Source organism: Epinephelus moara, chromosome 22 (assembly GCF_006386435.1).
Source record: "Epinephelus moara isolate mb chromosome 22, YSFRI_EMoa_1.0, whole genome shotgun sequence".
NCBI classification, from domain to species: Eukaryota; Metazoa; Chordata; class Actinopteri; order Perciformes; family Serranidae; genus Epinephelus; species Epinephelus moara.
In genome coordinates this window covers 41,734,044-41,745,977 of record NC_065527.1, presented here as the reverse complement: position 1 = coordinate 41,745,977, position 11,934 = coordinate 41,734,044, and the positions used below count along the sequence as shown (strand labels likewise).

Sequence of the window (11,934 nt, the reverse complement as noted above, 5' to 3'; positions counted from 1 at the left end):
ACGCCGCACTAAGATCTAATAAAACAAGTACAGAGACAAGTCCTTTGTCTGAAGCAATCAGAAGGTCATTTGTAATTTTAACTAGTGCTGTCTCAGTGCTATGATGCACTCTAAATCCTGACTGAAATTCCTCAAATAAATTATTATCATGGAGAAAATCACACAGCTGGTCTGCGACTANTAAAACAAGTACAGAGACGAGTCCTTTGTCTGAAGCAATCAGAAGGTCATTTGTAATTTTAACTAGTGCTGTCTCAGTGCTATGATGCACTCTAAATCCTGACTGAAATTCCTCAAATAAATTATTATCATGGAGAAAATCACACAGCTGGTCTGCGACTACTTTCTCAAGGATCTTTGAAAGAAAGGGAAGATTAGATATTGGTCTATAGTTAGCTAACACCTCTGGATCCAGGGTGGGCTTTTTAGGAGAGCTACCTTAAAAGACTGTGGTACATAGTCTGTTAATAAGGATATATTGATCATATCTAATATATGAGTGTTAACTAAAGGTAAGACCTCCTTAAGCAGCCTAGTTGGGAAACAGGGAATGTACCCATATGCTCGGAATATTGCCCTGGGTGCTCTCAGTGTCATCTAGAACATCTTTCCCAATTCAATTGTCTATGGAGCAGCTCCAGACTTTAAACTTGATGACATCACAAGTTTGAGTTCAGCCATCTATCTTTAGGTTTGGGAGAGAGTTGTTCACATTTACTTATATTTTTGGACTGTCTTGGATCATAGGAATAACACATATCATTTTTGAAAATCTATCACTTTTCTTTTAGCCCAAATGCTCTTAAATTTAAGAGATCTAAGGAGGTCTCTAAGCTGGATAAACGAGCCTGTCAGCACCTTGGATAGCTGAAGGATAGAGACATGTTAAAGAATGACTGTATAACAGTTCATATCTTTGGCAAACAGCAACCTCTGCTGTGGAAAAATAAAACCAACACAGAAGTGCCAAAAACTGCAGTTTGTCCAATGGCCACTTGAGGCTGGGTACAGAAGCCCGTCAGTTCTCGTAGTCCCCATGTGGAAAAAAAGCCCAACTTTACAGCAGAAAAGGTACGAAAAAAGTGTTTTGGTCTCTATAGGTAACTTCAACATTCATGACAACTGTAAGGGGGACGACTTTATATATAGCTCACCCATTTACATTTTATTAGGGCCTAAAGTTACATATAATTAAGGGCGGGATGCTTTGAGCGACAGGTCTACCGATAGTGTCCTCAGCTTCTCAGTCAGATCCATCCCTCACTCCTCCACAGCTCCACCCTCTCAATCAAATGTGGTAACTTCTGGCTTATAAAAAAACAAGATGGTGATGGCTGAAATGCTGAACTCGAAGCTTCAAAAAAGAAGTCCAGTGGGTGATGTCACCATAGCTACGTCGATTATTATACAGTCTATTGTACTGCCATTGCTGGGTTTTTGATTTTCCTGTTTCACCAATACTGACACTCTGGAAAGTCATATGTTTAATTTGTTTGGGTGACGTCACGGCAGCCAGGTCCAATATTTTACAGTCTATGATCTTTGGCCATCATTAGGGATGCACCGGTCCGACACTTAGATCGGATATCGGGCCAATACTGATTTGAATAGCTGGATATCGCTGAAAATGGCACCAATCTATTTAGTTCAAATCTATGTTTACAGTTTCAGTTTCTATATTATTTTATATTGGAATTTAAATTCCTATTTTTACTTAACATTCACAAAGATTTAGATTCCTGTTGATTTTGAATGTTTAGTATTTAATTTGTTTACACTAGTTTGTGACTTAATTTTGATTTCACGTTCTCATTAGCTATGTTTCCATCCAAAAGTGATTAGAATCATTGGGAAATGCGCATTAAAAGAAATACGAATCCTGTGTGTTTCCATTAAATGTATGGACTTTGGTGAAAACTACGAACTCACGCGAGTTTTCCGCAGAACCGGAAACAAAACAAGTCTCGCATTCTTCTTCTTCTTCTACATTTTCTGGCGGTTGGCAACCAGCTTGTAAATGCATTACGGCCTTCCTGACCCGGAGTGTGGATATCACCTGGAGAGAGGTGCGCTACGTCAGACTTGATTCAAGCATAACGGAGAGAGGTGCGCTACGTCAGACTTGATTCAAGCATAACTGTTTCCATCCCCCGTTTTGCGAATCAACATTTTTTCGAATCAACCAAAACCCGGCTAAAGCGAGCATATTTTAGTTTTTGCGTATCAGGGGATTTTAATTTGAATTTTGGCGTTTCCATCATAATTTTCCGATGCAATACTTCTAGATGCGCATCTAAATAGGCTGATGGAAACATGACTACTGTATGCCGTTGTATTATGTTTTACTTGAATTTCTATTCCTGTTTTAACAAATGTGTTGCTGTATTTAAAATGTTTACACATAAATTGTAATTCCTGTGAATTTTGTCGATTTTTACATAGTTGCTGGTGCACAATTTATTATTTTACTACTACATAACAATTTAGTAAATTCATACAAATTTAGCAAAGCAATATATAAGGCCAGCCTGATGTTGTCTTACAAATACAGAAATGATCTTCTTTACATTTTGTACTACCTTGTCATTTTCAAGTGCCCTCTTCATTTCAAGTGTTAATTGTAAAGAGAAATGTTACACAATGAGGCTTACAGTTTATGAATGAATTACTGGTATATGACTAGTACTCGGAATCGAATTAATTTTGCCTAACTTTAAGCCTTAATAAAATGTAAACAGGTGAGTTAAATAAAAATCTACCCTTGTACAGTTGTCATGAACAGGGAAATTAGCTATAGGGACCAAAACAGTTTTTTTTTTACCAGGCTGTAAACATGTTTATTTCTGCTGTAAAGTTGGGCACTTCAACATGGGGATCTATGGGGACTGACTGGCTTCTGGAGCCAGCCTCAAGGGGCCATTAGAGGAGCTGCAGTTTTTGGCACCTGCGTGTCAGCTTCATTTTTCAGCCCCGGAGATTGCCGCTTGGGTAAAACATTTGTGATGCTGTAACTGCCGCATCAACAGTAACTTAAATGAAAACAAAATGATTTAACATGAAAATGGAAGCAAAAAAAAAAAAAATTCTATAGTCTTAAAGGAGCTATATGTAAGAAATCTAAAACAAATAATCGTAAAATCATCCTAATATGTCACAGAGACTAAGGAATAATGTTGATATAACATACTGATCTCACCGACAACAATAGTACAGCCAGAATATTCGCATTTAAAAAACATTTTTACGGTCCGCAAACCATGTTTATGCTTTGAATTTGTGTTTTGGCCTGTTGCGCCACCCACCGCCGTCTACCAGTCACGCAGTCAGTAGAGTCTCAGCATCAGTTACAGTTACGACTGAGCTACAGCAGCACGGCAAGCAGCATTAGCAGTGTCCCGGTACATAGCATTAGCAGCCGGCTCCTCCTCAGCTGTATCCCGGCAGCAGCGTTAGCAGCAGAGAAGCCGGACTTGCTCGAACGGTCCGCTGGAAAACCGAAGATCAAGGACGCGGCGACGCGGCCCTGCCACGGCAGCCGCCCGTGGGCAAACAAATCAGTCTCCAGCGTGCCGCTGTCCAGCAACCTCGAATCTGTAGGGGAGGGGGGGCGGACACGACTCGCGGCAGTATTTTGAATTTGAGTGCAGTAACCGTTTTGGCCACATTCTTACATACAGCACCTTTAACTGGCTTAAATGGACCATTAGTATTGTTTTAGCCCCCAGATTTAATATTTCAATCATTATAATTACTTTAAAACATATAGGCTAATAATCTAAATGATGATTCTATGATATTCATGTGTTTTTGTGTAAGTCAAATTCTAAACCTATATTTCCTCGTGTACAACAATTTGTGGACTGTAAAAACAAAATGTTTTTCTCTTATCTAGGAAAGAGTGCTCTTGACCACTCGTGAAATTTTTTTCTTACATAAGGAACGAGCCAAAATAAGAAAACAACTGTGATAATAATAATAAAGAGCAAATTAGATGCACCCGAACTTGTTCTGTAAATACGAATACAACAGGGCATTACATTCACGGCTAGACGACAATGCAGGACATAAAAGAGACAGAGTTTACGTTTACCGATGCATCACTGTGTGCATTAGAGTAGCAGTTTGTGATGACAATAAAAAATGATCCACTTAGTCAACTCTCTGCAGCATCCTCATTAAATATGAAACATGTTGCAGCAGCTGCTGCAGGAGAACAAACAGACTGTTTGTTTGAAGAGAATGGTTGAATAGAAATATCTGTGTGGGTTAAATTTTATGGATTTAATCTACATTTAACTGGGAATTCTTCACTGTTATTAGGCTTCAGTGGATGTTACTGGAATGAAAAATCAAGGCGTGCAGCTAACAATCATTTTGATTGTTGGTTATTAATGTGACAAATTCTCACATTTGATAATATGAAATGAATCATTTTTACTTGATGTCCTGCTGCTCATCTAAAGGTATATAAAGGGCCGATACATGCTGAGCGCAATATTATAACAGCTCCTTTAAGTTCATATTTTGTTTCTCTGCTGAATGCGGCCTTGACATTCAGCCTCCCTGTCATGTGACTCTGGGTTGAGGCAGCTGTAACATTTTTTTATGCAGTCAGTGGTCCTGTGTGTAGCCGTCCTCGCCCCCCTCTTCTCCTCTCTTTGACTCTGCACACTGGGATCTTTGTTATCGAGCAGTGCATTAGGAGAGGAAGTCGGACCGGCCCTCACAGACAACAGCTGGACACAACAGATAAGATGCCACAGAGCTTCACATTGCTCACTCAGCCAACGACAAACTGCAGGAGAGATTCCTTCAGCCAATCAGATTCATCAGAACAAACCTCGCTGTAGTGAGGCATACAAAAACAATAGAGAAGGAAGGGAGAAGGACAACAACAGTGATATCAATTAAATATTACACGAAATATTTAGAAATATCCACCTGCTGTTTTATCATGGACCAACCTGAGCGGAAATACTCTATGAGTTGATTTTTGTTTTTCAAGGGATGCACATATACAACCTTTTCTCTCCCGATACCAATACTGAAACCTCAATTCATCTGCCGATGTATATATTTTTTGTATTGATCCCCTGAAGCAAAAGGGCCATGGGTTGGAATCAAACCTGAGTCGCTTCATAGGACTCTATGCCTGTATAGAGCCCCCCAGGAATGAGCCCTAAAACCCAGAACTAAGTTAACATTATACCACTCAGCAGTGCCATTGACCAAAAGTCAATGGGTTTCTTTTAATGGGTTTTTGGTCAGGTGCCTGAAATAAGGTCTGTGGTTAACACAAGCTTACGAGATTTTCATGATTTGTTCTACGACATAAAATACATCAGTAAATACCCAACTCATGAGCTTTGAACTTTCTATGTGTCTTGAAAAAGGTGGTTGCTAACAAGTGGCTAAATGAGACTACAGAACATCATCACACTGAACATGGCTTTACAGCCTTATTATGGTGGTTACGTTATGTCATGCAACCGTAATGTAGTTCATTTATAACCTAATGTTACCTTGACTTTACGATTGCATTTAGGCTTCAATAATAATGAAAGTGGTGCAATAATCCAACATCCAATGAAAAATCCCATAGGCTTTTTGACTGGGATTTGACTTTTTGCAATGCTAACTTCTGCGTCAGGCTACAGAAAAACGTCATTCTTGGGGCACTCTTTAGGACACACATTCTACCTGGTGAGCTAGAGATCACCACTGTGTGGGACTTCAATCATTTCAATAATTTTAGTATAAAGTAATATGAAATGTGTAATGAGGCAACGAGCTAACAAGCCAGATACAAACATACACTAACATGCACGCGCCAATGGACTAGTTTACCACAGCAAACCACAGAGAAGCTCAGATTACACCACACAGAGGTGACTTCATTCTCTTGCCATTACTCCACTATACAAAGCAAACTGTGTTTTTTTTCTGCTGATATTAATGCTATGAATATTATAGACATAATCTTTGAGTGTTTAATGTGGTATGTTGTGACTTTAAATGCTCTGAAAATTCTACAGTCTGGTTGGCAGCTGGTCAAAAATTACTTGGGTGGGTGGGATCATTGTTAAAATAGAACAACATAAAATAGAACATAACAGCTTCAACACTGGCAGTATGTATACTTCCAGTAATAAAATACTATACATATTGATAAAAATAATAATAAACAATAAAAACAGTCCAGAAAAAAAACCTGTCCAGTTTAGCCTCTCAACATATCAGGAGTGTAGTTGAGCCGAAGCTAAAGGTCAGATGACTTATTATAACTCTCCACAGAGAAACATTTAATCCCTCTAATTAGTCTGAACAACTGCTATGCCAGGGCTGAATTTAAACTCCAATCCTTCAACATTTGTACACAGACAGACAGAGACTTGTCCTAAAATGAGTTAGTGTGGCACAGAATCATAACTGAAGCAGCCTGTGGAGACATTATTGGCACTATGATGCAAACTGCCGGGGAAAAAAAACTTTCAAAGCTTGAAAATATGGCCCATGCAACCATCTCTGTTCACAAATTAATTTACTCGCAAATAATTAGTCTCACCCCCAAGTGAACATGTTCGGCACCATGCTGAAAGTTTTAAAAAGTTTTCACAGCCCTCTTTCACCTTCTGAGGGAGACCGTAAGTTTAATTAGACCATAAACTTAATAAAAACTGCATTTTCTTTTTTTTAAAATTCTTTTAATATGGATGGCAATAACAACTAATGGGGATCCCAATAAACAAACAAACAAACATGAAAATTATTTATTTGACTGCCAGACTCAACAGTAAACTCTAAACATTTTTTATGTTATAAATATTTTTTAATAGCAATTCTGCCGAAGAGGAAAGTGGGGCAAAATATAACTATTGTCCGTTTTTAAGTGGAGTTTGGTATAAATTTCACTGATACAGTGAAGTACTGCAGTAATCTGTGGGAATCATACTAAATTAGTTTTGTTAGGTAACTAATAACACCAATACATGCCAGGAGAACACACACCAACATCCATACAAAATTCTACTAATTTAACAAATACCTGTCTATTAGACTTGATACCTTAAATAATTCCTGAAGACATAATGCTGCTCCACTTTGTCGGTGGTAACTCAACAGCTGGTTGTTTCTATATTCAGTTCATCATCCTCAGTCATGATGCATTTGTATTTTAATCACTGCTGTACTTGTGGTACTCATTTTTTTCTCTAAATGCATTTGGTCGATACTTTCTCTTACTCAACACTTGAGTGCAAGAAGAGCTGCTCTAATCTGCACTAACTGAAGCTTGTACAGCTCTTTACTTGCAGTGCTTGACCAGATTGCTGGGCAGTAGTCGAGATAAGATAATACCAAATCTTTTGTAACCTGCAAAGTGGTGTTAGGGAAGAGGAGCATCTTCAGATTATATATATATATATATATATATATATATATATATATATATATATATACATACATATATTTTGTCTCTGTTCTTTTGCCACAATCGCTGCTCATTAAGGGTGATCCCTAGAATATCAGCTTCAGTGAATTTCTCAATACAGCTGCCCTTCATGGGGATGATGTATAACTAGTTGTCTTTCCTTAGCATGTGGTTTGCAGCAAAACAATACATTTTGTCTTTAACACATTCAGAACTACATATAGATTATTTTGGGTTACCTAGTCTAAAATTAATGTCATTTCATTTTCAAAAAGAATATTTAACTCATCCACACTCTTTGCTAACATATATACTGTGACATAATCAGCAAACATAGTAAACTAACTTTACTCAAAGCAGTTGGCATATCATTAGTAAAATAGGGAGGAGCAATGGGCCCAAGCAACTTCCCTGGGGCACACCACCCCGTGTCGTCCTCACTGTAGACCAGTGACGGACTGGCCATCTGGCATGTGGGCAAATGCCAGAACAGCCGCATGGCTTTGTGGCCGCCGGCTGGCAGGCAAAAAATAAAAAATAAATAAAAAATAAATGAATAAATCTTCTCTTGGCGGCCCAAAACATTTTTATCGGTCACAATATACATATAAGTAGTAGCCTAAATATAATTTTAAATAAATATGAGTGAAATGGGGCTACCGGTAATATAAAGTGTTTTTGGTCATCATGCATTTTCTCGCGATCATTGAGTGATGACATTTGACATCTGACAAGTGACAAATGAATGATGGGTAATGCACTCAACATCAACGACAACATCACAACAAGAAACGAAAATGGATCGAGGCACAAAAAGACGGGTGGAGAAGGGTGGAGCGGAGGAAAAGAGAGAGACAAAAAGGAAAGCTATGCTCGCGGAGAGTGAAAAGTATGCAAAAATATCAGATTTATTTACAAAAAAGTGTTTACCTGGCAGCGACAGACCGAGCACCTCTGCAGCAAGTGCAGCTAGCAGTACGGCCTCTGCCTCAGAGAAGAGCAAACTTCGCAGCCTGCTAACTACCACTCTTACTAAGGTAAGACATAATAATAATAATAATAATAATGATAATAACTTAATTTGTATTGCACCTTTCAAAACTGAGTTACAACGTGCTTAACAATAAAACAATTACACAATAAAAACAATTAGTACATAAAACAATAAAACATCAAATAATTTAAAAACAGTTACAATCATTAATTACCATCAATTAAGAAAAGACCATACGATAAATGTGAGTTTTAAGAAGAGATTTAAAAGAAGACAGTGAGAGACACATATTTATTTTTATACTCTAGCTGTGCAGTGCTCTTGTCATGTTTTGGTGAAGCTATTGTAATATGCATTGTGGCTGCTGTAACATTTATTATGGCTTATAACACATAGGGTCCTTCTTGTTTCTGTTGTAACTAGTGCTTTTGATAGAGCTATTGAAATGTGCACTGTGGCTGTGCAGTGCTCTTTTCATGTTTTGGTGAAGCTATTGTAATATGCATTGTGGTTGGTGTAAGATTTATGTTTCTGTTATAATTTGGTTGTGCTGTATTCTGTCCAAGAGGGGGCGCCTGTGGTTAATGGTGGAAGTAGGCTAAGCCTTTAGGATGAAGTTGTGTGGTGTTTGATTTCAGATTTTCGTGTTTTGGTAGACACAGAGCTAGTATTATTAACTGAGGTTATTAGTCTGGCCTTTGAATGTGCCTGAATTTATGGGGGTTCTGCTGCTGCCTTATTATCTTGTGTGCTGTGCATTGTTGTCTACTGTACCAGTGCGATTGTAGTGAGTTGACTGCGTGGTGTGTGTTCTGAACTTCTGCATTCTCATCATATGGTTAGCTTTCCACATGCTCCCATGCAAGCCACAAATCAATTTTATCATTTATAATGACTGTGTATATCTCCTCTTCTATTGTGCATCAAGGCAGTGAGTCAGTGTGTGAGTTTCTATGGTAGTTGTGGAACACTCGGTGTCTCTGTGGCGCTCTGAAATGTTCCGCCAATGGTAGTGTTTTTTATCTTAGTATGTGTAAAATCATTAATCATAGTACCTAGTAATATGTGGGAGGGGGGATATGAGACACCATGCCTGTTCTTTCACAAATAAGGAACTGATGATCTAAAATGACATTTTTCACCCCTGGGTGGCCGATGCGCTGCCATGGGGCCTCTGTGTCAAAAATGCCAGGGCCTCTTTTTGGTCCCAGTCCATCACTGCTGTAGACATAGGCTATTAGCACCTGTAAACATGTCCTTGTTTTTAGGTAGGCCTAATAAAATAACTTTTGCAGCTTTCCATACCAGGGGGCATACACCCCCTCCTGTAAACTTAGGTTAAAGATATGGCCATAACCATTCCATTTCCTGTCAAGGTTCTCTAATACTTTAGGTTTTTCACTATTCACACTAATAAGTTGTTTCATCTTAATTACTTGAAGTCACTGAAAATCAAATTTTACTATTTTTCACAAGACAGTCGATTGAAGAAGTGGGGGAAAATTGATAGATCATAGTATCACAATATTTTTGTGTGGCAATTTCATGATCTTTCAAAAAAATATTCATTTTTGTGTCTGTTTCATTGCTTCTGCTCTTGTTTTGTCTCTCTTTTCTGTTGATCTTAATGGAATTAAGCTATACAAGTAAACAAATCATTTTACGAACTTTAAACTTGAAAGGGGAAAAAAACTGTAAACCAACTAGCAAACCCCATAAAACACACAGTGTTGGTGCCTGGACAATGAGCACCATTCATTAATGATTCCCCAGCCTCTCACTAATGCTGGAGGAGAGATTATTTGATTATTTCTATGCAGCAGGACACCATTCTGTAATTTCTGTCACTCACCAAGTTTCATGAGCAGGGCCAGGAGGATCCACAGAGAGATCTCAAAGGGTTTTCTGACGTAGTCGTAGTTGAAGCAGAGGACGGGGAAAGCCTTTTTGTGGGCAGTGGAGTTAGTTTGATGATGGGGGTCCTCCTGTGTTTCTCCGGATGGACTGCTCAACGTCTCGTTGTCTCTAGAAACAACACCATGACTCGCGGAGGCTATGGAGACGAATACGAGCAAAACAACGCACATTAATCCCATCAGAGGCGGACTGGAGCTCCTCCGGGTGGGACGGAGCTCAGCCATTTTCAGATGCTTTGACAAGCTGATCTTCTGTTGTTGCAGCTGCTGCTGCTGCTCAGCTCTAGATCCGATGAAGACGAAGATGAGGATGAGGATTGTACGCGAAGCAAGCGTGGTGCGCAACGGAGACGCGCGCACTTTTAAGCACACAGTCACCAGGCATCTCAAAATTATGCATAAATGTAGAAGAACAAACGATCTGTTGTCATCGGTGGGAGAAGCTTTTAAAACATTTTCCTACTCGCCTGCTGAGTTGATTTAAAGTCTGGCGAGTGTTTGCCTGGTTGTTTCAGATCCATCATTCTCTCCTCAAACGGAACCCTGAGAACTTCATCAAGTGTCAACATCCATCACACGGAAAACTCTCACGCTGAACTCTTTTTCTCTCTAATTTAACAGGCAGCTCATACGAAGCTCAGCCGGAGAGAAAGCGACATCTGCTGGACCGGAGGACCACAACCACCTCCAGGCAGCCTCCACAATGTTGATTAACTGACTGGTTTATTGAAAAGTCATGCACATAATTGTGCCCAGCCCACATGGGCCTACAAGACACCAAAACGATCTCAGTACAAACATTCAAAGATGGCCCCAAAGTCTTTTCATGAATTTATATCCACATACTCATGACAAGAGAATTTCAAAATATACAGACAGGTAAACAAATAAGCTTTTCAAAAATATGCAAATCAATTATAAAAGATTATAGAATTACATAGGATGCCGTGTTTTCTGTCTGAATATCCATGTTTTACAATGAATCTGGCTAAGACATAAATCTCCTCCTTGAAGAACCAGCTCAACATATCACACTCAGACTTCAAAAATACGTCACGCTTCTTCGCCAAATGCTTTCACAGCAAATGAGATTCATCTTTAACAACTTCAAGATCACCAAAACACAATGATTCAAGGATACCGTTATACCTGCCTCAATTACCCGAGGTGAGGTACCAGATCTGTGCATACGTGGACCTCTGACCCCTCCTTGAGTTTAATGTGTAGTAAACTTCTTTAATTTGAACATAATTTCTACATTTGGACTTACTCCAAATCTCCTCCTTCCATTGTTTCCTATGGAGGTGAAGTAGTTTTTGTTTGACTGTATTTATGTTACAATGCAAATTATTACTGAAAATGTAATATAACTCAGAAAAAATACATCTCACATCTATGACCAGGGGTAATTCTGTGCTCTATCCCACTCGAAAACCTTTTGGTCAGCCTTTCATCTGGCAACTAAACAAGCCAGTTTCAAAGCTGAAGTATTTCACATTTTTGCTTTACAAGACAGGATTCCCATCTGTGCTCCCATCTACAGCACATTTTGCAGTGGCGGCAGGGCTCGACTCTGAATGGCGTAACTTTTTGGG

At 38.9% G+C, this 11,934-nt stretch overlaps 1 protein-coding gene across 1 annotated transcript in view; it reads right to left on the bottom strand.

Annotated features, from left to right (window-relative positions):
* The window catches only part of LOC126383566 (Na(+)/H(+) exchanger beta-like), a 24,509-nt gene extending 13,573 nt beyond the window's left edge, over nt 1-10,936 (bottom strand). Inside the window, exon 1 of the mRNA XM_050034079.1 lies at nt 10,276-10,936. Within this exon, the coding sequence (XP_049890036.1) occupies nt 10,276-10,564 (289 nt within the window). The 5' untranslated portion in view covers nt 10,565-10,936. The remainder of the gene's footprint in view (nt 1-10,275) is intronic.
* Nucleotides 10,937-11,934: the final 998 nt, after the last annotated feature.